Genomic DNA, 27203 nt, shown 5'->3' with positions numbered 1-27203 from the left:
GTCCACTCCTCCTCCTCCTGTGTCCACTCCTCCTCCTCCTGTGTCCACTCCTCCTCCTCCTGTGTCTACTCCTCCTCCTGTGTCCACTCCTCCTCCTGTGTCCACTCCTCCTCCTGTGTCCACTCCTCCTCCTCCTGTGTCCACTCCTCCTCCTCCTGTGTCCACTCCTCCTCCTCCTGTGTCCACTCCTCCTCCTGTGTCCACTCCTCCTCCTCCTGTGTCCACTCCTCCTCCTGTGTCCACTCCTCCTCCTGTGTCCACTCCCACCCAGCTGAATATTGGATCCTGCAGGACATAGAACATCTCTGATGATTTTCAGAGTTGATCCATAGGCTTTGTTTGTTGGAGACAGAGTCTCACTACGTAGCCCTGACTGGCTTGGAATTCAGTCACCCTTTTCTGCACCCCAAGTACTGAGATTTAATGTATACTCCAGCAAATTTTGATTTTCTGATTATCACTACTAAGAACACTGATTTATATAAATACACAGCTACAAAATGGCAGAAGTATGTTTAAGATCACTTCAATAGCTGGAAATACTTTCTCCAAAAACAAATGTAAAACAAAAATCCTTATACCTATAGGAGGGGCTAAAATTGACTGACATAAAGACCAGGCATTGATGTGAAGCAACTGAAGAGTTTGTGAGACACTATGGGAGATGGTTGGCTTCCTTTTCTTCATTTCAAACTATTTTTTCAAAACAAGGTATCATGTACCCCAGGCTGGCCAAAGACACTGTTTGAGGATGACCTTGAACTTCTGATTCTAACACCACCTCCCAAAACCTGGGATAAAAAGCACTTATGCCTGTTTATGTGGTGCTCAGGACGGACCTAGGACTTTATGTATGCTAGGCAAGGAAAATAGATCTTATCTTTTTTAAATAAACTTCTTGAATTTTAAAAAATATTCTAGGTTTTGCCTTCCTTTTTGTTTTTTAAGACAGTGTTTCTCTGTGTCATCCTGGCTGTCCTAGAACTCGCTCTGTCGACCAGGCTGGCCTCAAACTGACAGATTTATCTGCCTCTGCCTCCTGAGTGCTTAGATTAAAAGAATGTATTACCAATGCCCGATTTATTTCTTGTTTGTTTGTTTATGAGATAGTCTCACTGTGTAGCCCTGGCAGGACTGGAACTTGCTATGTGTACCAAGCTGGCCTTGAACCACAGAGATCCGCCTGCCTCTGCCTCCAGTGCTGTTATTAAAGGTTAAAGATTTTTTTATTTGTGTGCCAGGTACATGTGGGTACTTACAGAGGCCAGAAGAGGGTATCAGATCCTCTGGAGCCATAGTTAAAAGTGGTTAAGTCACCGGGCATTGGTGGCACAAGCCTTTAATCCCAGCACTCAGGAGGCAAAGGCAGGCGGATCTCTGTGAGTTCGAGGCCAGCCTGGTCTACACAGCAACTTCCAGGAAAAGCTCCAAAGCTATACAGAGAAACCCTGTCTCAAAAAAGCCAAAAAAAAAAAAAAAAAAAAAAAAAAAGTAGTTAAGTCACCTGATGTGGGTCCTGGGATCCAAACTTGGGTTCTCTAAAAAAGCAGCAAGCATACTTATCTGCTGAGCAATCTCTCCAACCACCCCTATCCCTAAATTTACTGTCAGGATTTGAAAGGGAGTGTTACTGGGCATGGTGGCTCATGCCTGTAGCCCCAGCACTTGGGAGATGATAGGCGCAGGAGAATCAGTTCAAAGCAAGCCTTCACTAAATGTGACTGTATCTCAAAGCAAAACAGGAGAGAGGGAGTTGGAGGGGCAAGAAATGGGGTTGGGGAAGGAGATGGGAATGTGGCTGGGTGGTACATGCCTGTCTCAAAAACACAGAAGGTGGAAGAAAGGAAGCAGGGAAGGAAGGCTGGAGGAAAGGTTTGGGTTTGTTTTTTTTTTGTTGTTTGTTTGTTTGTTTGTTTGGTTGGTTTGGTTTGGTTTTTGAGATAGCATCTCTACCATTTAGTTCTGGCTAGTCTGAGACTACATAGACTAGACCAGCTTCCAACTCAGAGATCCACCCACCTTTACCCTATAAGTGCTGTGATCAAAGGTGTATGTCCCCATATCTGGCTGAAAAGGCATGATTCTGAGACTTCCTCTATAAAAATTTCTCCAGCAGTGATATGAGCCTAGAGTCACATCTACTTGGTTGGATGAGTGGATACCTTGAGCCAGAATTCAAGGCCAACCTGGGCACCAGGTTGTTTCAGGGGGGTGGAGGTGGAGTAAAAGGGAAGGAGGAAAGGAGAAAGGGAAGGGGGAGGAGGAAGAGAGAAAGAGAAAAAGCAGAGGGGAGGGCAGGAAAGGGAAAAGAGAGACAGAGCTGGGGACATAGCTCAGCTCTCAGAGCCTGCTTAGTCTAGTCCCAGACTCTGGATTCAGTCCCAACACTGTATAGACAGGGTGTGGTGGTGTGCATCTACAATCCTAGCACTTGGGAAGTAGAGGCATGAGGACAGAAAACTTCAAGGCCAGCCCAGGCTACAGCGTGAGCTCAAAGCTAGCTTGGGTGACTTAGTGAGACCTTGTCTCAAAATAGAGTGTGAGAGAAAGGGGTTTTGTGTGTGTGTTAGAGATGTAGCTCAGTGGTAGCACAGACAGACAGACACACACACACACACACACACACACACACACACACACACACACACTCATTTAAGCAAAACTGCACCCAGGGATCTAGAAAGATGGCTGAGTAGTTAGCTCTTGCTGCTCTTCTAGAGGACCAAAAGTTCAATTCCCACCTCACAAGTGCCTGTTAACTCCATCTCCAGGGCATCCAACACCCTCTTCTGGCCTCTGTGGATACCCATACACACCCAACTTTCACTCATATAGACACACACACACACACACACACACACACACACACACACACACACAAATAAAAGTCGTAATAAATCTTTTAAAAACTGCATTCAGTTTACATCCATTTCAACTTAGTATTTACAAGGAAACATATCCACAGGCAATACTGTGCTTCATGAAAGGTGAGATGTGAGGCGTTTTCTCTTCCATAATGGACTGCACCCTTTCAAATGGTAAGCCAAAGTAAACTCTTCAGGCAATTTCCCATCTGTAGATGCAGAAGGGAACCAACATGTAGTATGCCAAGTGCATTACCCTTACAGCTAGCTGTGCCCCTCAGATGAGTGCTGCACCCACTCAGCACCAGCTGCAACTCCAACATCTGTGGCTGGCTCATTTGAAATGCACCTGGCAAGCCCAGGTGTCAACCAATGAGTAGGGCACATACTGCAAGTCAGATCTTGCAGCAATCCCAAGTGCACGTTACCAGGAAGAATGCAGTGAATCTTTCCCAACTTTCTGCTTTTGTGGTTTTAGAGGATGAACTCAGCGCCCAGGTACAATAGGCACACACTCTGCTCCTGAACTATGGCCCCCACCCTGACAGAACCATTTCTAAATTACCTGCAAAAGAAACCCAATTTGTTGTTTTTGTGACAGAATTTCATCGTGTATAAGCATGGTTATCCACAGTGGCGTAAACCAATACAGCTCAGGCCAGGTAGGAAACCAACTAAGAAATTGGTCCTCTGCCAAGCTAGACCATAGGCAGTGTAAAAGAGAGTACTGGGTAGATATGAATCTGGGATTGTGCTGTCTTCTCATGTTAGAACCAGTCACTCATCAGGAGACACTGTCTACTCTGACTACAGTTGTCATGCTGCTTTGACCAGGTCTTGTCTGTCAAGGCCTTGCTCACTTTGTGCTTAAACTGTTTTTGTTTTTGTTTTGGTTTTTTTCAAGACAGGGTTTCTTTGTGCACCCCTGGCTGTCCTGGAACATGCTCTTTAGACCAGGCTGGCCTTGAACTTAAGAGATTCACCTGCCTTTGCCTTCCAAATACTGAGGTCACAGGCATGTGCCACCACCACCCTGTTCATGCTTCCACTGTGATGGATGAACAGAAAGACACTTGCAGTCTTGAAAAGCTCACAGGGCCATAACCTATCATCAGCAAAACAGAAGGCCCTACATCTCATATCATAGCACCTAGCCTCAGCTGCTGTCATGGATAGTGCCATGAAGTTTTTAGGAAGTCAATCCCTTCCTACATTGACTCTCAGTGCCCTGAGCCTGCTGGGCATCCTCCTGACCTATCAGGAAGGGACTCAGAAACAAGGTAATATCATTCAGGCTAGGTGATGGTAAGGGCTGCAAATTGCAGGGTTTAGTCCAGGACAAGCAGAACAGCATCTGGGTCATTCAACTCTACACTCAGACCCTGTTGCATTGTTTATTCCATAATCAGTTACTTTGGGGGATAGATACCAAGGCATATGGACTGAAAGCAAAAAATTGTAATTTATAACAGTGGTTCTCAACTTTCCTAATGCTGCAACCCTTTAATACATTTCCTCATGTTGTCCTGACCCCCAACCATAAAATTCTTTCCATTGTTACTTCATAACTGTAATATTGCTACTGTTATGAATCATAATGTTCATATCTGATGCACAGGATATCTGATATGCAATCCCTATTGGAGAGTTGAGACCCACAGGTTAAGAACCGCTGGTTTACAACATACCCAGAGATGCACTTAGACACTCACGGAGTAATAAAACATAAACCAAAGCTGACAACACCGAGGAGTCAAGGTAATCACACACATGAGCAAAACCCAAGTGCTTATAAAACCACCTCTGCTTCTTCAGGCATTGTCTCCTGGATGAACTCTAGTATGTGGCACATGATTGTGTAGATTTCATCATTGGGCAGCTATTTCTGTGTGTGGATACACCAGTTCCCCTTTCTAAGGCATGCTCACAGCAGCAGTAGTGAGGGCTAAAGGGATGATGCCACAGAACAGTGGGCTTTGTGGAGCTGAGGTCGCAAGCCATGCCCATTTGTATGAAAAGACAGTCCTGTTTATGCCAAAAGGCTCTGGGGAGGAGTTTAGAGGAGGCTGGACATTAGAAAGCAGTTTCACCCATTCCAGGGTCCATGGAGCCTCAGCTCTATCTTCCTGCCCCGTGAAGGTAACCGATGAGCTGGACCTCCTTAGAGGTCCAAAGCCTAAGTGGGCTACCCTCTTAATTTTCTACTCTACTTATTTATTTTTAAATGTACATTGGATCAAATCAGGTCCTCATATATGCTAAGCCAGTGTTCCACTCAGTGCATAGCTGACACTCTTCATCTGCCTTTCCTCTGCTATGAGATGAGTCCAACTCAGAGCTGAATGCACAGGTCAGGTAGAAACTGACTCACCCACCAATGATCCAGCTTGCCAAGAGTTGTAGTAGCTGCTGATCTTTGGTGACTACGAAGAGCATGGCTCACTGTTACTACAACTTAAAATTAGTATAATTTTCTTTAAAATTACTTTTTAGGGGGTGACCTTGGTGGCACACATGCACACCATGGTGCCTGTGGATAATTTATGGGAGTTGGTCTCTCCTTCCACCAAGTGGGCTCCACAGGTCAAACTAAGGTTGTCAAATTCAGGTTCGTACCAATGAGCCATCTTACTGGCCCTAGAATTCAAAATTATTTTCAAAAATGTGTACAAGTAAAAGAGCCAAACTGGGGGTTGGGGATTTAGCTCAGTGGTAGAGCGCTTGCCTAGCAAGCACAAGGCCCTGAGTTCGGTCCTCAGCTCAAAAAAAAAGAAGAAGAAAGAAGAAAGAAGAAAGAAGGAAGAAGAAGGAAGAAGGAAGAAGGAAGAAGAAGGAAGAAGGAAGAAAGAAGAAGAAAGAAGAAAGAAGGAAGGAAGAAGGAAGGAAGGAAGGAAGAAGGAAGGAAGGAAGAAGGAAGGAAGGAAGGAAGAAGGAAGAAGGAAGAAGGAAGAAGGAAGAAGGAAGAAGGAAGAAGGAAGAAGGAAGAAGGAAGAAGGAAGAAGGAAGAAGGAAGAAGGAAGAAGGAAGAAGGAAGAAGGAAGAAGGAAGAAGGAAGAAGGAAGAAGGAAGAAGGAAGAAGGAAGAAGGAAGAAGGAAGAAGGAAGGAAGAAGAAGGAAGAAGGAAGAAGGAAGAAGGAAGAAGGAAGAAGGAAGAAGGAAGAAGGAAGAAGGAAGAAGGAAGAAGGAAGAAGGAAGAAGGAAGAAGGAAGAAGGAAGAAGGAAGAAGAAGAAGAAGAAGAAGAAGAAGAAGAAGAAGAAGAAGAAGAAGAAGAAGAAGAAGAAGAAGAAGAAGAAGAAGAAGAAGAAGAAGAAAAGAGCCAAACTGGGCAGGAAGACTGGGCCTGTGCAGAAGCCATAGTTATCTACCTTACAGCAGTCTGGCCCTTCCTGACATCCTCATTTCTGCAGCAATAAACTGAGGCTCATGGATCACAACTCCAGGGGCTTGAGTCTTTAAGAACACATTTTGAGGTGGGCGGTGGTGGCACACGCCTTTAGTCCTAGCACTTGGGAGGCAAAGGCAGGCAGATCTCTGTGAGTTCAAGGCCATCCTGATCCACAGAGCAAGATCCAGGACAGCTAAGGCTACACAAAGAAACCCTGTCTCGAAAAACAAAAACAGCCAAACAAAAACATGAACACATTTTCGATAAAAACAAACAAACAAAACCTGAAAGACAGGGTTATGTCCCTGGCCTCACTCTTTGGGATCTTTCTTATAATTTTGGATTAAAAGAATACTCAGAGAAGAAAGAGGCTTCTCCCATGTGAAAACATTCCAGTCCCTCATACACTACAAAGATAGCACCACGTGGAACTGCATGTTGCGGAGGAGCACTGCCAAAACTGGAGCGACCCGCTGCTGTTGAAGCGTCCACCACTCTCCACTCAGCGCTGTCCCCGCCTGCCCTCCTGGCTTTGTCACCACTTGATATCCAAGCTGTCTGTGCAGGCCTCCAAGCTCTGGTATGTGGTGTGCAGCACCTCCTGGACTTTGGGGGACTCAGTACCCTCCAGCCACTCCTGGTACAACTCCTGCACATGTGCACTGCTCTCTGGGGGCCGCACAGGAATGCCGGAGTAGATCCCTTCCATTTGCCGCAGTAGTGCACGATCTGTGTGGCCGTCCTCTCTCTGTGCTTGGCCTCTGCCATTTAAGCATCCTGAAAGATACACACAGGTGGACCTCTATTTCCCTGTGGGGCAGCCAGTTACAAGGGAGCTGTACATCAAGGGTCACAGCCGGAAGCAAGAGAAGCATGAAACAGGCAGTACCATGTGACCTGAGCTTGTTTCTGGGGCTCAGAGTATTCTCTGAGGGTATCATGGAGCCTGCCTAGGAGGAGAGCCCTGGATGTTCTTTAGTTTTACCATATACATTACCCATAAACTGTTTTTCTTTTTAATAATTTATTTATTTTTATTTTATGTACATTGGTGTTTTGCCTGTATGTCTGTGTAAAGATGTCAGATCCCCTGGAAATGGAACCACAGACAGTTGTGAGCTGCCATGTGGGAGCTGGGAATTGAACCTGGGTCCTCTGGAAGATCCGCCACTGCTCTTAACCTCTGAGCCATCTCTCCAGCCCCACCATAAACTGGTTTTACCTAAAAGCCTTTAGAAGTGGGCAGCTTTCTCCTATCTGGATTCCTGGTTCTGATAATTACCCAAAGAGCATGGAATGGTTGAAAAGCTGTGAGCACAACTACTTGCACACAGTGACACTGTTGTCAGTGTGTAGGCCGACAAGGCTGCATTAGGGCTGAGTGAGCTAGGAGCTCTCCATGAGCATCCATGTAGTCTAAGTAAGTATGTGTCTCCTACTGTCAGTACTACCCACTCTTAAACCTGCAGATCTCTCTCTCTCCTCTCTCTCTCTCTCCTTTCTCTCTCCTTTCTCTCTCTCTCTCTCTCTCTCTCTCTCTCTCTCTCTCTCTCTCTCTCTCTCTCTCTCTCTCTCTCACACACACACACACACACACACCCCAAAATGCATTAAGTACAATAGCTTGGAGGTAGAGTGTATGTCTAGAAGGCTCAAGTTCCACTCCTAGAATCAAGACTTTCAATTAAAAGAACCAGGAGATAGGCTGGGAATATATAGCTCAGTGGAAAGCTATATGAAAGCACTTACCTACTGTATACAATGCTTTGGGTTCAGACTGCAGCACCAATGGGGAAAAACAGGAACAAATTCCTACCTGGTTAAACTTCACTCTCCACTGATCCAAGCCACATAACAGCTGGACTTTTGATGTCCACTTTTTCAGTGGGCATGCACCCACTTCCTCTCCTTTCCAGGCCTATGCACAGTTTTCCCCAGAAAGCAAGATGGGCCCTCCCAGAGGCTCCACCCACCAGCCATCTTGTCTCTGCTCACTGTAGCACAGGGTTCCAATGGGAAAAGTAGCTGCCCCTGCTCTCATCCCCCTCTCAAATGCTGGCCACTGGCAGCTTCCCTCCTCTAGAAGATCCTGTAGGACACGGACTAGAAATATAGGCCTCTCCTTTGTCTCACTCTTTACGGATCCTTTCTTCATTTCTGATGGTACACCTTGCCTGGCTCCCTCTGGGCCTTTCTGAGAACTCTAGTGTTCCTACTTGAGTACCTTTTATCACCCCAAACTCAGGGTGACCTGGGCATTCCTGGTCTTGAGACAGCTCCTTCACACCCAGACCACTTCAGATCGGAGGCTCCCCTCATTCCCCAATACCTATACCTTCTCTCAGCAAGAGATTCCAGGCACTACAACTTATCTTAGCTCTGGCCTGCTCTCATTTCTCTCCACCTGCCTGGGTCTTTACACCTGGATAGTTAATTTCCCTTTGCAGCAGGGGGACCTCTTAGAGAGCAAGTACCATCTGTTCCTTCCTACTGCCACTCTCCACAGGATCCGCTTCTCCTCACAGTCCCTGTGCACCAACTCCATGTTAGTGACCTTAGGAGCTGGTTCCCATCTGGTACCACGTGGGGCTCCCATATGGCACTTACAAGGGAATGTCTAAGGATACAACTTTCCACTTTTCACACTACAATTGAGGGAAGGGAACCTTCATGGCATGAGGAAGCAACATGCCCTGCATTAGTGGCTATTAGTGGGCCTTCTGCACCCCTTACCTCTGGGACATGCGAGGACCTCCACGAAGTGATACGGGAATTTGCCCTTCTTGAGTTTCAGGATCATGTTCTGGATATTGCGAAAGCCATATGCTGCAGCAAAGCGCAGTAAAACCTCCCCATTCTTCTCAAGGGTAACCTCATGGAAGTCTTTGTTTCTATAAATCAATAAAATGGATTTTAATGGTCAGTGACTTAAAGATCATTTCTGTTTGTTTGAGGTACAGTCTTACTATGTGGACCAGGGTGACCTTGAACTCAGTTTTCCCTCAGTCTCCCCAGTGCTACGTTTACCATATCTGCCCATTTTTCAATTTAAGTTTTGAATGTTATCAAGATAATTTCAATGGGGGACACACAAAAGGCCCTTCTGTCCAGTGCTGGCTTTGCTCTCAGAGCAGCCACGGGGAGAACAGCCATGCACACCACACCCATCAGGCACACTGCACATGCTGCATACAGGCACAGACAGCACACCCTGGCTCTGGCTGATCTCGCAGCACCACTCCTGGGTACACAGCTGTAGATATGCTGGCTCAAACCTTAGTGCACGGTAGGTGATCTCCTCTACGTGCTCGCCAAACAATTCTTTGGCTGCATGTCTGAAGACGTGGGCCAGATGCCCATCCGAGCTCACTCCATCGTGACGCCATACTGCCACCTCCTTCACATCTCCAAACCTCAAACAGATAGGATAAAATCATTAGTGCTGAGAAAGAGGCAGCAAGTATGTACTTTTCTGTGTCAACTTGACATGCAAGCTAGAGTAATCAGAGAGGAAGAAGCATCTGTTCAGGAAATGCCTCCAGCTGTAAGGCATTTTCTCAATTAGTGATCAACAGGGAGGGCCCAACGGGGAGGGTTGGTGGTCATGGGTTCTATAAGAAAGCAAGCTGAACAAGCCCGGGGAAGCAAGCTAGTAAGCAGCACTCCTGCATGCCTCTGCATCAGCTCCTGCCTCCAGGATCCTGCCCTGTTTGAGTTCCTGTCCTGACCTCCTTCAGTGGAAGTGTAAGCCAAATAAACCCCTTCCTCCCCAACTTGCTTTTTGGTCATGGTATTTCATTACAGCAATAGAAACCCTGACTAAGACAAAATACTAACTCAGTTTTTATAGGAACAGGATCCAGGGAGCCACTAAAGGTATTTAAACTTTGGGGAGCCACCATGTGGGTGCTAAGAACCAAACCTGGATCCTCTGAAAGAGCAGTAAATGCTCTTAACCCACCAAGTCATCTCCAAATGACTCCAAAAGCATATTCTTAATAAGGTCTAATGATCAACATGAAATGTCATCTCACATCTAGCCCAAGACTGCAAGTGGGGCTATGTCACTGGGTTCACTCATTTGCTTCTTTGTGCAGCTACATATGCATTCAGGGCAGGACAGTGGTGTGGTGACTTAAGCATGTCCAGGCCAGAAATGAGGACCCTTGGTCACCCTGGGTCATCAGGTAGGCTCCAGCAGCAGGTACTCCAGCTGTTGTAATTCTACAAACTTCCATCTCACCTCCCATAAAAGAGGGCACAAATGTAGCACCCAGGCCAAAGGTTGTTCACTTGGTCTTTGCATTATACTTTGTATGGGACCCAAGGATGCAGCAAAAGCCAGTCCTAGCTGGCATCAGGGTCACCATGGGAAACAGAAACCCAGCAGCTGTGTTCTTGGTGCAAGGAGACCAGAGGGAGCCACAGTGTTAGATGTGTGGCTCTGCTCCACATAGCTTCTATGATTGCCTTTCTTCCTGAAGGATACAGTAAACTCCCAAATCCCCTGGCAGTACTAGAGAATAGTGTCCCAGTCCAGGATCCTGCCTGAATCTGTTTCAAAGGCCAGGTTGGTAAGGCTGCAGGAACCAGTCTCAGTACTCACATGATCTCATCAGGGCAGCCCTGGGGCCTGCTAAGCTCACCAGAGGCCCCTCCCAACTTACAAAGATGCCACTTACAAAGTATCCACAGCAGTGTCTTTCACAGAGAGGTCACTTTGCTCCATTATCTGAGCAATTTCACCTGGAGAAAAACAAGAGGCATGAGTTACTGAAAGGACAGGTGGCCCAGAACTCTGGGCCAGGCTTTGCTTCTCCCAGAGAAAGTCTACATTAGAAACCTAGGATCCCTCCTTGCTGTATAACCCATTTTATTTATCAGGAGTCCCTCACCAGGAAAAAATAACGCTAACATCAGAAAAACACTAAAACAAAAAACAAAAACAGCCGGGCGGTGGTGGTGCACGCCTTTAATCCCAGCACTCGGGAGGCAGAGGCAGGCGGATCTTTGTGAGTTCGAGGCCAGCCTGGGCTACCAAGTGAGTTCCAGGAAAGGCGCAAAGCTACACAGAGAAACCCTGTCTCGAAAAACCAAAAACAACAACAACAAAAAAAAAAAAAAAATGTGAAAACACAATCCTCTTTTGAACCCTGAACTGAGGTAATTCTGTAGTTGCTTCACGCTGCCTCCAAGTGGTAGCCTATGTATGCACACCACACTGCTACGTTGTGACATGTGGACACTGTGCATCAAAAGCTGCTCATAACCAGAAGCACTTTGTATACCACCACCTTTCTACGTAAGGGTTCCCAAGAAAAACTCCTGGTAGAGTCCCCTAGACAACAGTAGGACATCATTAACACACAGCACAGGTTGAGTTCTCAATGTGGTTCTAAGACAGTCCCCTGAAGGTTCTTATTCCATCAATGTAAGTAGAGAGACACTGGGACCCCTGCTCAGGAAGTACAGAACAGCACCACTGAACACCTTGCCCTCCCTGCCACACTGTTCCACCTGAGTCAAAGCTAGAATCCCAAGAAAGGGAGGAAGAGGGTTCCTGATCTTCAAGGTCATCCTGAGAGATAACCAGACCACTTGACCCTGGTCTAAATACCTTCAAGGATCAGTTTTCTGAGTCTGATTCAAGTAGACAAGCCTGGATCCTAACAAGCTCCCCACAAGCACTCTTGGCCTTCTTTCTTCTGAAAAGCTCCCAGGACACCAGTGGATAATTTTCATCCCCAACCAAATTTGCCAGTCTCTAAAGCAGTGGTTCTCAACTTTCCTAATGCTTCAACCCCTTTTATAAAATTCCTCATGTGTGGTGACCCCAAACATAAAATTATTCTCCTTGCTACTCCATAACTATAATTGTTCTACTGTTATGAATCATAATGTAAATATCTGATATGTGACCCCTGTTGGGGTTGCAACCCACAGGTTGAGAACCGCTGCCCTAAAGCAAAGTGCTACCAACAGGGCCACTAAATGCAACATTACTAGAGTATAAATGAATTTTCCACTTCATTCAGTGTAAAACATTCTTTGTGTCCTATAGTATACTGGTTTTCTCACTGTGGGAAAGTGTGGAGGGTCTTTGCAGGTTTTACAAGCAGGCATCCACAAGGAGACGAGAATGAAAATTCAGCCTGATTTTTGGTACTGGTGCTGGGCCAAGACTTTTAGAATCTGACTACCAGTTCATTCTTGTTGTTGTTTTTTTTTTTTTTAATTCATTATGTATACAGTGTTCTGCCTACATGCCAGAAGAGGGCACCAGATCTCATTATAGATGGTTGTGAGCCACCATATGGTTGCTGGGAATTGAACTCAGGACCTCTGGAAGAGCAGCCAGTGCTCTTAACCTCTTGAGCCATCTCTCCAGCCCCGACCACCAGTTCATTTACTTCAGCTATATTTAAGCACAGCACAATTTTGGAAACAAGTTTTTTGATAACAACTAACTTGGCCCTGTGATTACCACAAAGCTTAAGACATATTTATATTGAAGCTCTTTACAAAATACATCCCTAAGATAAGGTTTCTTATTGACTTAGAAGCAATGCTCAAGATAAGGGTCTAGGGATAATGACATAATGCCCATGGGAGTCAGGATTTGGTCTGACCCTAAGATAACATAGAAGTCACTTAGGCTGTTGTAAAGTACAAAAGACATCTCTCATAAGAATGGGTTTTATGTTGAGGCCTTTCTTCCAGAAAACAAGGACTTGGTTGTCAGGCCTATATTAGGCCTAAACCTTGGTGCCATGTAGTTGTACTTAAATCACTTCAATGGAAAGTGTCTCAGTGATTGGAACTTCTAGTGCAGTTTGGAGTTCTTCCATTTGAAAAATGTGATATTTGCATGGGATTGTTTGAATCTTGTTTTCTAGTCCCTCCCCATCAACACCCTCATAGTCTGAAGGTAGATTTTTCTCTTGATAAAGGAACAAAAAAGGTGAACATCTTGTTTGTAAATAGGTATCTAGTAACTAGTGGTAAACTTGAAATGGTAGAATTCTTTAAAGCCTAATTCTAGGTAGCCTTAAGAAAATGTATCTTAATTATTTTTGAACCTGTATTCACCTTGTTTTTTTCAAATATCTTAAGTTATATTTTCTTTTTCAGAGCTGCTTCTTATTTGGGGCTACTTTTTTTTTTAATTGAGGCGTAATTCATAAAAGGGTATATTGTTTTGATGAGACTTTTTACAACTGTGGCTGGATTTCTTTCTTTAGTCTTCCAAGAAGGGCCATTTTACTTTTTTAGAGTTACTTTTTAAAGTCATGAGGTCAACAACTTGGACTACTATGCATGTAAGTGCTAATGCAAATTAAAGCCCAAGTTGACCTCCAGCAGCAGTTCATTCTATGTTGACAGTGAGAGAACACTTTGCCTGTTAGGATACTTTACTCGTGGACTGACATGCTGAAGAAACCCCTCCCCCTATTTTGTTTTTTGCAAAAATCAAGGTATATTCTAGGGTTTCCTGGTTGACCTTAACAGATAAACTGAGATGATAGTCTTAGTTCAGAAATGATCTGAATGTAGATTTACAGTCTACGTGTACAGCTGGCTAAGTGAGATCACTTTTACAGTTCTGCATGTATCCCATCGGCTCCCCATTAGTCACTGAACTCTTAAAACTGGTATTGTAACATTATCACAATGTTTTGCGCCAACTTTATAAACTTTACAGTGCAATATGTGTTCCTTTTCTGAGGCAAACCAAAGGTATATTTCTCAAGGTTCTGCTGCTATCAGCAGCGTTGATGGAGGATTTTTTAAACATTTGTAATAGATAGAAATAAACCAGAAAAAAAAAGAAGAAAAAAAAAGTGGTGGAGGAAAAGGTGAACACTGCAAGAATACTCAAAAGGGCTGAGAGTTGCAAACGCCAAGAATGGCTTTGCATAGTAAATGGAATAGAACAGCTCTGAACTATAGCTTACTTTTCCTGGTTTGGTCTGACAGAATGATTGAATGCTTTTGTACAAAAATCAGAGCCTTAAAAACAAGGATTTGGTGAGATTGTAAAATGGTGTGCCACTTTGGCAAAACAGTTTGGTGGTTGGTCAAAATGCAAAACATTGTTACTCTGTTACTCGACAATTCTACCCTTAGGAATATATCCTCAAACTACTGAAAATGTGCACCTATGAAACATGTACATGAAGGTTTACAGCAGTGTGTTGCTAATAGTAAAAAAGTTAAAACAACTCAAATAGCTATCAAATACTGGAGAGAAATAAAATGTGGCTTATTCATACAATAGAATATTATTAAGACATAAAAATGAATGAGAAACTGACAGATTAAATGACTTTGGTGAACCTTCATAATTTCATTTGTAGATCTTTCCATTTCTAATTTATAAATACATTTGGGGTTATAAATTATAAATGTACTGTCTCCTGTCAACATTGTATACTTCTATTTGATGATTTCTGTGTCAAACATTATATGGAAATGTTTCCAAGTATTTTCTGTATTAACTGTGAATGAATAGAACAAAATAAATTGCCTGTGATTTTTGAAAAGAAAAAAAAAAAAAAAAAAAAAAAAGAATGGGTTTTATGGCCTAGAAACAAGCTCAAGATTGATGGGGAAAGGGTCTAGAATAAGTAAAACCTAAATTCTGGAGCTTACAGGCAAAGCCTGGCTCAACAGATAGTAAAGGATCACCAGGTTGTAAACTACACCCACTACCAGAATTCCGGGAGGGGGACAGGTTAAGCATTTCTTTACTCTGAAGGATGCTTACATGTTTAACCTTCCTGGCTTCTCCAGTGCACAAGCACATTTTGCCCTCTACAGGAAAGAATGCTGATGGGCTGTGATATAAAAACACATCACCTAAGAGCCATGTTGCCAATATCGTTCTCCACAGTCCTGACTCATCTGGAGGAAGACTGAGAGGAGGCAAGATGAAGAATCTTCCTGTTCACTTTAGGCCACTGAGCCCCCCAAAATCCTTAGCTATCAGTGCCATTAGCCAGACTGGCCTGTCAGAGACATGCTCACTTTCTGAGTCCACCTCTCACCTGAAGTCAGCACACAGTCAGTACCCCTGGCACCATTCAAAGTAGTGGAAAGTCCCTCTCGAAGAGCCTCCAGCTTCTTATCATAGCAAGGAGCCACGACAACATGGAAAATTTTCTCTGGAGACAGATTCTGCAGAGGACAGCACACAGCTTAGAGCTTCAGGGAAGCAATGATGGCAACTAGAGCATGGGGGAGTCCCAAATGCTGCTCCCACCCTACCCCATGTATGGTGCTGCCTCATGAGCTCTGCACAGGTAAGAACAGGTAAGCTGTGTTCCACTTGTTTTACTGGAAGACTTTCTGAAGCTGTTCAAGTAACAACATCTAGGCCATTCCTCTCCTGAGGCAAACCAAGAGCCAGTTGCCCAGTGACTTTTACATTTAGGCCAGAGTAGAAAAGCCATACTCAGGGCAGGGGCAGAGTCCAAGAGGAAACATACCTTGATCTAGTCCTCTAGGGGTCAAGCCAAGAGGTTGCTACAGCCCAGAACTCTAGGCCCAGCTGTTCCTACTAGCAGCTGCAATCAGATCTGTAACTTTGGGCTCCACTCAGACAGCACAGGGCTGGAAGCCCTGAGAAGACTAAGAAACACCAGAACTCTCAGAGCAGGTATAAGAGGGCAAGTGGGGAGGAGGGGGCAGGGCTGGAGAGATGGCTCAGAGGTTAAGAACACTGGCTGCTCTTCCAGAGGTCCTGAGTTCAAGTCCCAGCATACAACCACCTATAATTCGATTTAGTGCCCTCTTCTGGCATTTAAGCAGAACACTGTATACAAATCCTTTTTTAAAATTTATTTATTTATTTATTTATTTATTTATTTATTTATTTATTTATTTATTTATTTATTTATTTATTATGTATACAGCATGTATGACTGCAGGCCAGAAGAGGGCACCAGATCTCGTTACAGATGGTTGTGAGCCACCATGTGGTTGCTGGGAATTGAACTCAGGACCATCTGGAAGAGCAGTGAGTGCTCTTAACTGCTGAGCCATCTCTCCAGCCCTAAATAAATCTTTAAAAAAAAAAAGGCAGGCTGGGAGCGGGGTGGGCATCTGTGGCTTGGAGCAAAAAGCCAGGATAGAGGTGAGGCTTAGCTTCCTGAGGTACCCAGAACAGAAGCAATCAGGCAGTGTCTCCATAGATGAGGTCCAGTATTCCCCTCAGGCCTTACTCACCTTGAGTCCACCCTCTGCTGCTGTTCTCTGGAGAGGCTGGCTTACCTGCTGTCTAGCAAAGTAATCCTTCACCAAGGAGCCCATGACCTGCTGGGGGGACTTAGCAGTGCAGAGATGTGGGATGACTGGGCGGCCCAGCACACGCTCAGCATATCTGACCCAACCTAGAGAGAGAAGGAGAAACAGAAAGATGGAGAGAAAGAACACATGAAGTCAGTTCCCTCTGCTTCCTCCTGCCCTCTGACTGAGACTGTCATCCCAGGATGAGCCAAGACACCTCCTCTACATTGTCCCTATTCATAAGGTGACCTGCTCTACAAGGTTGAGTGAGATAGGCCTGCCCACTTCCAACCAAATCTAGGGCCACATTTTTTTTACAGTTCTGGTGAAATGGTACCAGCAGGCTTGTGCTTACCAGGACAGGCAGAGGTCAACATGGGCAGTTCACGCTGCTCCTCACTATGCTGGTGATACCGGCGTACAAATTCCTTCTGACTCTCCAAGATGCTGAAATCTGCAGCGATTGTGGTGTCAAATACATAGTGCACCCCTGCAGGAAAGAGAGACATGGATGTTTCTCCCAGACCAAGTATGGATCCAGATCACATCTGATTTTCATTTTATATTAAGACAAGGTTGTGGTGGTATTGTGTTCCCCAAAATATTGTGTACCTTAATAAACTTATCTGGGGTCAGAGAACAGAAAAGCCACTAGGTAGGCGGTGATAGCACACACCTTTAATCCTGGCATTCCAGAGATAGAAATCCCTCTGGATCTCTGTGAGTTCAAGGCCACACTGGAAATAGCCAAGCATGGTGACACACGCCTTTAATCCCAGAAAGCCAGCCTTTAATCCCAGGGAGTGGTGGTAGATAGCAGAAAGATATATAAAGCGTGAGGACCAGAAACTAGCGGCATTTGGCTGGTTAAGCATTTTGGCCTGGTTAAGCATTCAGGCGTTTGAGCAGTAATTCAGCTGAGACCCATTCCGGATGAGGACTCAGAGGCCTCCAGTCTGAGGAGACAAGACCAGCTAAGGATCCAGCGAGGTGAGATAGCTGTGGCTTGTTCTGTCTCTCTGATCTACCAGCATGGACCCCAATAACTCGCCTCGGGTTTGATTTTATTAATAAGAACTTTTAAGAATCCTGCTACACAAGGTCTTACTATGCAGCTCTTACTGGTCCAGAGCTTATTAGGTCATGTAGACTAGGCTAGCCTTGAACTTGTGATGATCTATCTGATTCCCAAGTGCCATGATGAAAAGCACGGACCACAACACTTGGCTTTTTGTTTTTTCTTTTTTTGGAGCTGAGGATCTATCCCAGGGCTTTGTGCTTGCTAGGCAAGCGCTCTACTACTGAGCTAAATCCCCAACCTTGTTGTTATTTTTGACAAGGTCTTTCTGTGTAGCCCAGGTGGATGCGAGCCCAGGAATGTGAGCATTATAGGTAGACAAAGCCATCCCCAGCTTTTGAGCACCCCAGTTCTTCCTCAACTGTTTCAGATATAAACACAGATCACAGATTTGATGACACCAGCCTCTCCTTACCACCTGACCACAGTTAGTCTTGATACTTTTCTTACAACAGTAGCCTGGTTCAGACTGGGCATTTTACTTGTTTATTGTTTGAAATAAAGTCTTGTTATATAGTCCTAGCCAGCCTGGAACTCACTATGGTCACCAGGCTGTCCTTGAACTCATGGATGATCCTCCTGCCTCTGCTTCCTGAGTGCTACTTATAGATGTGCTACAGTATCTTCCTGACTCTCACTTTTATGTGTGGTGTTGAGGGACAGTGAATTTACACCAGCACTCTCCTGTATTGGAGAGAGCCCTTACTTGCCGAACCATTTTGCTGAACCTTACTTGTTGAGATAGTTTTCTCACAGAATCTGAAGTGTGCTATTTTGGCTAGACTGGCTAGCTAGGGAGCACCTGAAAATGACCTGTCTCCATTCTTCCAATGCTGAAGTTATAGGAGTTGGCTGCCACGCCTAGCTCTTTTTTTTCCAGATAGGGTCTCACTGTATATCTGTGGATGGCCTAGTGCTTACCATGTACACCAAGCTGGTCTTGAACTCAGAGCTCCACCTGCCTCTGCTTCCCAGTGCTGGGATTAAAGCTATGTGACCACTGGAGCAAATTACCTTTCATTCCTCACATAAAAAACACATGCCTGGGGCTAGAGATGTAGGTGAGGGCTACAGCTTACCTAGCTAGAAAAGGTTCTTAGGAAAATGGACATTAGTCATTGCAGAAATAAGTATCAAATAATCATTCTGTGAGCTAGAGGCAAGTATAGAGCCTCCTAGTAGTCACTGTCTACTGTCAGCAGGGGGTCACCTCTTACTACAGACCAGTCAATCTCATTGTAACAAAACATCTATCTGCACACAACACAGGGTATGTAACACCCCCACCTACCACTGGTAGGAAGCTGGATTCCTGACACAAGGGATGGGGTCCTTTGACATTCCAGGAGTTTCTCCCAAGTTTTTCTATCCTAAGCCCTTGAAAACTGAACTTGAAAAATAAAAAAACGACCTTTCATGAACTGAAAGTATACTCCTACAGTATTATAAAAGTAACTGGCCAGGCAGTGGTAGCACACACCTTTAAGCCCAGTACTTGGGAGGCAGAGGTAGACAGATCTCTGTGAGTTTGAGGCCAGCCTGGTTTACAAATTGAGTTCCAAGACAGCCAGGGCTACACAGAAAAAAATCTGTCTCAAAAACTAAAAAAGGGATTGACTCACCAAGACTTTTGAGGAAGCCACAGAGTCTTCTGGATGCATCAGTGACACTGAGGTTGAATTTAGCAGCAAAATAAGGCAGAGACTGAGGACACACAGACACAACCAGCACTCTGTGCTTTGAGGTGTCACATTTCTAGAAGAAAAAACAATAATGTCACATGTGTATTAATTGTATCAGGAACAAAGTAAGACACCTTAATGGAAAATTCATAGTAAATGAAATTTTTGTTTGTTTGTTTCTTTGTTTTGAGACAGGGTTTCTCTTCTTCATATGGCCCTGGCTGTCCTGGAATTCACTCTGTAGACTAGGCTGGCCTCGAACTCAGAGATTCACCTGCCTCTGCCTCCAAAGGCATGCACCACTATAGCCCACCAAAACATAAAAGTTTTAAAACAGATTTAAAAAAAAAGAAAGAAAAGAAAAAGATGTAGGCTATAGAGCAAGTTCTAGGGCAGCCAGGACTATCACAGAAAAGAAAAACCCTGTCTCGAAAAACAAACAAAAAAGATGAGTAGGATCTTGGTGTGGTGGTAAGTAGTTGACTTATAAACTTATCACTCAGGAGATAGGAGGCAGGAGGATCAGCAGCACATCTGTACACCTAGGCCTCCAGTGTTATCTATGAGGCTCCAGATGGGGCTCATTATCTGCAGGTGAAATGCAGGATGACAGGGATACTGACAATAAATTACTAACAAAATCCAATTTAGAAGTAAACTTAAAAGCATTTCTACTAATGTCCAAAGGAAGGTTTTAACCAGTACTACTTATCACCATTGTTAGTTTGTACCAGTTTATCCAAAAACAAGATGTACAAAACTTCTGTCATGGCAGCACATGCCTATACTCCTAGCACTGTAGAGGCTGAGACAGGGGAATAGAAAATTTGAGACCAGCCTCAGATATATATTAGACCCTGTCACACAACACAAAAAGTTAATGATTACAAAATTGAATTTTTTTCATCTAATAAACTTATAAAACTAAAATACTTTGGCAAATCAGTCATATGCTAAGTTTATAAAATGCCATACACAAAACTGACACATTAACCATAGAATTCCAACACACCTACAACAATCAACATTGTGGAATGTAGCAATAGAATGTAATATGTTTTGCAAAGCATCAGTGAACCCCATCACATCAAGAACAAGTTGCAGATACAAAGAATCAAGGAATATTGACACACACTGATGGGGCCAGATCCTCAGGTCATGGCTGGCTGGCAAGTACCCTAGATATTTTTCTTTATCTAATCATCTATCTATCATCTATCATCTATCTATCTACCTATCATCTATCTATCTATCTATCTATCTATCTATCTATCTATCTATCTATCTATCATCTATCTACCATCTATCTATGCTGGCTAGTTTTATGTGAACTTGATATAAGCTAGAGTTATCTGAAAGGAGGGAAACTCAATTGAGAAAATGTCTCCATAAGATACAGCTGCAGCAGGGCTGGAGCGATGGCTCAAAGGTTAAGAGCACTGGCCTAAGTTCAATTCCCAGCAACCGCATGGTGGCTCACAACCATCTATAATGAGATCTGGTGCCCTCTTCTGGCTTGCAGGCATGCATGCAAGCAGAACACTGTTTAAGGGGGAAAAAAAAGCCAGCTGCAGGGCATTTTCTTAATTAGTGATGGATGGGAAAGGGCCTACTTTGAGTGGTGCCTTCCCAGGCTGGGGGTCCTGGGTTCTATAAGAAAGCAGGCTGAGCAAGCCATGATGAGCAAGCTAGTAAGCAGCACTCCTCCAGGAGCATCAGCTCCTGCCTCAGGTTCCTGCCCTGTTTGAGCTCCTAACCTGACTTTCCCTTCAATGATGCAATAAGATGTGGAAGTATGGGCTGGAGAGATGGCTCAGAGGTTAAGAGCACTGGCTGCTCTTCCAGAGGTCCTGAATTCAATTCCCAGCAACCACATGGTGGCTCACAACCATCTATAATGAGATCTGGCACCCTCCTCTGTATACATAATAATTAAAAAAAAAAAAAGAACTCATCTGCATCAAGATGTGGAAGTATAAGCCAAATAAACCCTTTCCTCCCAAACTTGGTTTTGGTCATAGTGTTTTATCACAGTAATAGATAGTAACCCTAACTAGGACTTTATCATACCTATCTATCTATCTATCTATCTATCTATCTATCTATCTATCTATCTATCTATCTATTTTGAGGATTGAACCTAGTACAAGTGTTCTATCAATGAGCTATTCATTCATTCATTCATTCATTCATTCACTCATTCATAGACAAGGTCTTGTTAAGTTGCCCAGGGTGGTCTTGAACTTGCAATTCTCCTGCCTCAGTTTCCCAGTAGTTGGAATTACAGGCCTGCACCATCAGTTCCAGCAGACACCATACCTTATTAAGATTCAAGACATGGAAGAAGTCCTTGGCACTCTGCTGGGAAAGCTGGACTCCTTCCTCCACGGTCACACAGCTGTCACAGGCCAGGCAGTCACTCAGAAATATCTTCGCATCTGCCAACTTATGGAATTCTCCCTTCTAGGAAAGAAAATGGTGTTAACACTGTTTCTTTTCCTTTTTTTTCTTCTTCAGTTTTTTGAGACAGGGTTTCTCTGTGTAGCTGTCCTAGAACTCTTATCTGTAGACCAGGCTGGCCTCGAACTCAGAGATCCACCTGTTTGTTTGTTTTTTTTTTGTTTTGTTTTGGTAGCATCATTTCTTTAGGGAAGGTAACTGCATAAGCACAATAAAAAAGAATCTACACTTAACATGGAGACAAAGTCAGGCCTGAAGTGTCAGGAGGAGCTATTAGGCAATGGTCTCTGTTCTGAACAGTTCACGGCAGTGGAGGCACATGTCACGGCACAGGCTCTTGATGGCACTTAGGATCATGCAGATGACAAGCAAGGGTAAACTAGCCCCAGTGTTATCGTGTGGAAAGATGATACTCCTGCCTGCTGCAAACTGGCCTAAAGGCTATCTCCACATCCTCCTCTTCCACCCTTCCTGTCCAGTGCCTGTGAACAAGCCTCAGGTTTCCCTGCCTAGCTCTTCCAGCTCCACACTGCTGAGCAGACTTTCCTTCCATACAGTCAGGACTTGCTTGAGGTTTCCTCCTGTATGCAACACAGACCTCAGCTCCCAGCTCTGAACTGCTGGTGCTCATTTCTGCCCCACCTTACCTCAATAAAGGGAGACTGATCACCTGGATGCTGGAACTCTATGACCTTGGTCCCTTTAACCCCATTTTGTATTCACCCCTGTGCCCCACTCTGGCTCTTTTTGGTCCCAGAGAAATCTACTAAAGCACAAGTCACATTTCCACTGCTCAAAGCCCCTGACAGCATTCTCTGGAACAGGGCCCACAGCACAGCTTTTGCCTGCCCCGCCTGGCCCGGTCCAGGGGCTCACATTCAGCCACACTGGCTTTGTTCTTGAGTTCTTTCACAGGGAATATTCCAAATGAGCTCTCACTCACCTATTGGCCCTAACAGAGCTGGCATCCTGAGATTTATTTTCAGTGCCAACTAACACAGTGTCAACTTGCTTGTCCCTTCCTAATGGCCTCACAGAGGTTGGCATTTTATTTTCCTTATGCTCCCCAGCCCCTCTAAGAGCCTAGAAGGTGCTTAGGTGCTAGAGGTGTAGGTGACTGACACACCACTCCTAGCAAGTGCAAGGCTCTAGGTTCAAATTGTATTAGTAAAAAATAAAATAAGCCAGGTGATGTGGCACATGCCTTTAATCTCAGGACTCCTGAGACAGAGAAAGAACCATTGAGCTTACGGCCAGCATGGTTCCAAGCCATAGGGATACATAGTGTGACCCTGTCTCAAAAAGAAAGATAAATAAATAGAAGCTGGGGATGGCTCAGCAGCTAAGAGCACTAGCTGCTCTTTAGAAGACCCAGGTTCAGTTGCCAGCAACAACTATTTGTAATTAATAACTATTTGTAATTCCAGTTCCAGGGGATTCAAACATCCTCCTCTGACATCAATGAACACCAGGCATTTATATGGTGCAGACATCCATCAGATGTTCCATCCTATTTTGAATTCTAACCTTTAGGGCCTAGTCTACCAACTCCTCCCAAACACCCCTCAGCCTTTTAAAAAGTATGTCCAGCCAGGTGGTGGTGGCGCACACCTTTAATCCCAGCGCTTGGGATGCAGAGGCAGGCAGATCTCTGTGAGTTCGAGGCAAGCTGGTTTACAGAGTGAGCTCCAGGACAAGCACCAAAACTACACAGAGAAACCCTGTTTCGAAAAACCAAAAAAAAAAAAAAAAAAAGTATGTCCATACTAAACTACCAAGGTGCTGGTTAGACTGTGTTCATACTTATCTCATCCTTACCAGAACCCTGGGAGAGAAGAAACCCAACTCCCCACAACACTGATAAGAAATAGGGCCACAAAGTATTGTGGGTTTATTTCATTTTGCTGTGTAGTCTAGGCAGGCCTCAAACTCATGACACTCTGCCTCTACTTCTGAAGTATGTACTAGCATTCCAATGGGATTAGATTTGTTTCCAAAGTCATACAATAGTGTGGACATTAGGGAGCAGTCCTGCTGTCTAAAGCACTGGCCCAAACTGGCACATGACTCCAGAGGCCACTACCCTTGGTGCACTGCTCTTCCCCAAAGGCTTAGTCTCCAAAGCACAATAATGCACACAGGAGAGCCAGAACTATGCCCATCAGTACAGCAGAACTACTAAATCTAAGAGGAAAATCCTAGTAACCTATTTCTCCCATGTTATTAATTCTCTACTTATATAAAAAAAAAAGCTGGGTTTTTTGTTTTGTTTTGTTTTTTGTTTTGTTTTTGTTTTTTACACTGACTGCTTGCTTGCTTATTAGTGGGATAGGGGAAGGGGGGTCGAGTCATGGCATATGTGTTGGTATAGAGGTAGAAAGGCAACTTGTGAAAGCTTGTTCTCTCCTGTCACCTATGTGTTCATATGTCACATATAGGTCTTGGGAATCAAGCTGGCATCCTGAGGCTTGGTGGCAAGTGTCTTTACTAGCTGAACTACCTAACTAGCTCTAAAATCAATTTGTTTGTGATTGACCTTAGGGCCTCAGGATAGCTAGCCAAGCACTCTATCAGTTGATTTAAATCCTTAGTTATTGTTTTTGAGATAAGGTTTCATGTATAGCTTAGACTGGACTCAAACTGAGACTCCAGAGGTATGCCATGATGCCTGACTAGTCCTAATATTTTCTAAGAGAACAGTGACTGTAACTTTCTCTGTGAATCCAGAACATAGCAAGACACATGCAGAGGCAAATGCCCCTCAAAAGCATGAAGTAGGTCTAAAACCCAGCTCAGAGTGTGATACAATAATTACAAATAAGCATCATTATTAGCTAAAACAAGAACTGAACTAAAGAAACAGCCATTTAAACACCAAGCTTAAAGAATCATGAAACTTGAGTTATATCTTTTCACATGTTACATAATCTAAGTTCCTTACATTTTATAGAATACAGCTTTCAACAGTGCACCAGGATGATGCTATTTCTCAGTACCTAGCCTGGTATGTTTGAGATGACTCAAGACTGTCCTATACATGGCCCTTACCACTTTTTACTTCAATCTTTCTTAGAGCAGTGAAGTGCAAGGTGATATGAATGTCTAGCGGGAGAAAACACAGCAGCAGCTACTCCACTCACATTAGGCTGACACAACTGGAATGTTTACTTGCCTCTTCATTCTCCTGGGCTGGACTTGATACATCAGTGGACACATTCTCCTGGTCATCAGTTTTTGATTTTTTACTACATTCCTTCAAAAAAAAAAAAAAGTGGGGGGAATGACAAGGAAATGTTAGAAGGGGAAAATTCTTCTTTATTTTATTTCAGCTTTCTTTGAGATCAGGTCTTTCTATATAGCCCTGGAAGTCACTATGTAGAGCAAGCTGACCTTGAACTACTCACAGAGATCCTCCTGCCTCTGCCCCTGAGTGCTAGAATTAAGGTGTGTGCTACTATACCAGATTTAAAAAAAAAAAAAATGACGTAGGTTCTTGATAAATTGCACTAACTTTGGGTACATGATTTCCTGGCTAATCTCTCAATCACAGGTATGTACCACCAAGCTCAGCCAAGAATAACTTAGTGTGATTCTCTTCATTACCAAAAACCAAAACATATCCTGAGCAGTTAATCTTACTTCTAGAAACCATTTCTATAGAAATAAAATCATTCCTATTTAAGCATGGATACACAGAAACACGAGCCGCGCGCGCGCGTGTACACACACACACACACACACCTCTCCATTGTTTTTGATAATTAACAACAGAAGTGATATAACCTTAATGAGTACAAGAACACTTAGATGTGGCTATTACACAAAAATACAGGTGATTCCCTGAAAGATGTTTATTTACCACTTATGGTGGTAATTAAAAAAGAACAACTTATGGGGTGTTTGTATATGATACAATCCCTGAAAGAAAAAAAAAAAAGATTCCTACACATGCACCACACCACTATCACCATGTGGCAGCAAGTGTGGTGGTTGTCAGTCGCTTCAGTCACCTAGTGGAGCAGGACAGGAGAGCTTGCGCTTATTTCCTTCTCCACTTGTTTTCACTGATACTATAAGTATGCAAGTTTGTTGTCCTTGTTTTAATGTAAGAGCCGCTCAATGCATTTCTGATCACTTCATTAATCGTTTACTTCCACAACAAGGTGCCAGGACTGCGATCGGGCACTGGCCGCAGAACAGTAGCTTCCACGACTAGTCAGGCGGTGCACCCGCCCGCAGTGGCCCACAGCCAGCTCGCCGCCTAGTCCTCGGCAGCCAGGTGACGGCTATCAGAGACTGACATAACAGAAAGGAGGGTGCACACCGGGCGAGCCCGACTTTCAGCACATTTTGCAGTCTTGGCTTTCGCACCCAGTCCCACCGGACGCCGCACTCACCTTTCGTGTGCAGTGCTCACACTTCATCTGGAGCAGGACTGGCGGGAGGCCGACGCACCCCAGCTATGTGGAATAAGGAAGACTGGAACACCGCCACCTGCCACTGGCTAGCGACCCGCGACCCTTTGTTGTCTTCATCGGCGGTGGCCCCGCCCCCAGGACTGTGGTAGACCAATGAGAGAGTCGAAACAAGATGAGCCACACCCCTGGGCCAATGAGAAGAGTACGAGGGCGATATCCTCCTAGGCCAATGAGAGTGCCTGGAAGTGGTAAGCCCCTCCCTGAAGCCAATCAGAAAATGGGGGAGGAGCTTGACCTTCGGGCGGAAATTGACAGGCGGCATAATCTCCAGTTGGGTTTTTTTCTGGCGGTGAAAGAGGTAATGGTAGGTGTATGAGGCAGAAAGAATGCGCTGACCGAGTGGAGGAAGCCGTCCGCAGCAACTGCAGGGCGCCTTGCGCCGAGGCGCAGCCTGGCCAGCTCAGTGAAGTCAGTGTCCTAAGCTCAGTTCTACTGCAGCTCCTCGAGGGCGTGGTAGGCACCGCCCTCTGTCACCGCCATGGCCATCTAGCAAAGTCTCACGTAGGCTGGTGCAGCAAAAGTGCACATGCGCAGTAGGTTTGCGTTGCTTAGTGAGCTGGCTGAGTGTGGAGGGAAGACTAAACATAGGCTGGCTGACCTTGACGTTTGGCGTGGTATTATACCATATATCACTTAAGAAATATATACATATATACAATTAAGAAAGTACTAAAATTTGGCTGGACGTGGTGGCTCAAACTTTAAACCCAGCACTCGGGAGGCAGAGACAGACCAATCTCTAGTCTACAGAGCGAGTTCCAGGACAGCAAAGTCAGGTAAGATAAGCAAGCATGTTAGCAAAGGTTTGTAATCCCAGTACTCAGGAGGTTGAGGCAAGAGAATGGTAAAACCAAAGCCAACCTATCCTATACTGCTGTCTGTCTCAAAGGCAGACCAAATGCCTCATTCTTTTGTTGTGGCGTTGGAATCCAGTGATAAAGACCAAAGACTTAAATTCAATTCAAATT

At 44.5% G+C, this 27203-nt stretch overlaps 1 protein-coding gene across 1 annotated transcript; it reads right to left on the bottom strand.

Annotated features, from left to right (window-relative positions):
• Positions 1 to 6547: 6547 nt before the first annotated feature.
• Positions 6548 to 26366, bottom strand: Narf (nuclear prelamin A recognition factor). Its single transcript, XM_006987631.4, has 11 exons — positions 26155 to 26366; positions 24930 to 25010; positions 21617 to 21760; positions 19238 to 19370; positions 16893 to 17027; positions 16523 to 16641; positions 15298 to 15427; positions 10933 to 10996; positions 9526 to 9663; positions 8984 to 9141; positions 6548 to 7027 (listed from the first exon to the last, which is right to left on the bottom strand). Exons 1-11 carry the CDS (start codon positions 26179 to 26181, stop codon positions 6786 to 6788), a joined length of 1371 nt encoding a protein of 456 aa, XP_006987693.1. The 5' UTR covers positions 26182 to 26366; the 3' UTR covers positions 6548 to 6785.
• Between the last annotated feature and the right edge of the window lie 837 nt (positions 26367 to 27203).

The sequence above is a fragment of the Peromyscus maniculatus genome, chromosome 8 (assembly GCF_049852395.1).
Source record: "Peromyscus maniculatus bairdii isolate BWxNUB_F1_BW_parent chromosome 8, HU_Pman_BW_mat_3.1, whole genome shotgun sequence".
Taxonomy (NCBI): Eukaryota; Metazoa; Chordata; class Mammalia; order Rodentia; family Cricetidae; genus Peromyscus; species Peromyscus maniculatus.
This window is presented reverse-complemented; position numbering and strand designations above follow the sequence as displayed.

Coding starts and splice junctions, on each gene's coding strand:
- Narf (XM_006987631.4), bottom strand. CDS start 26,181: ATGAAGTGTGAGCACTGCACACGAAAG. Junction 17,028..19,237: donor TGGCTTCCTCAAAAGTCTTG/GTGAGTCAATCC, acceptor TCTTTCCTGCAG/GGGTGCACTATGTATTTGAC. Junction 10,997..15,297: donor TGACTGTGTGCTGACTTCAG/GTGAGAGGTGGA, acceptor GTTTTTCTCCAG/GTGAAATTGCTCAGATAATG.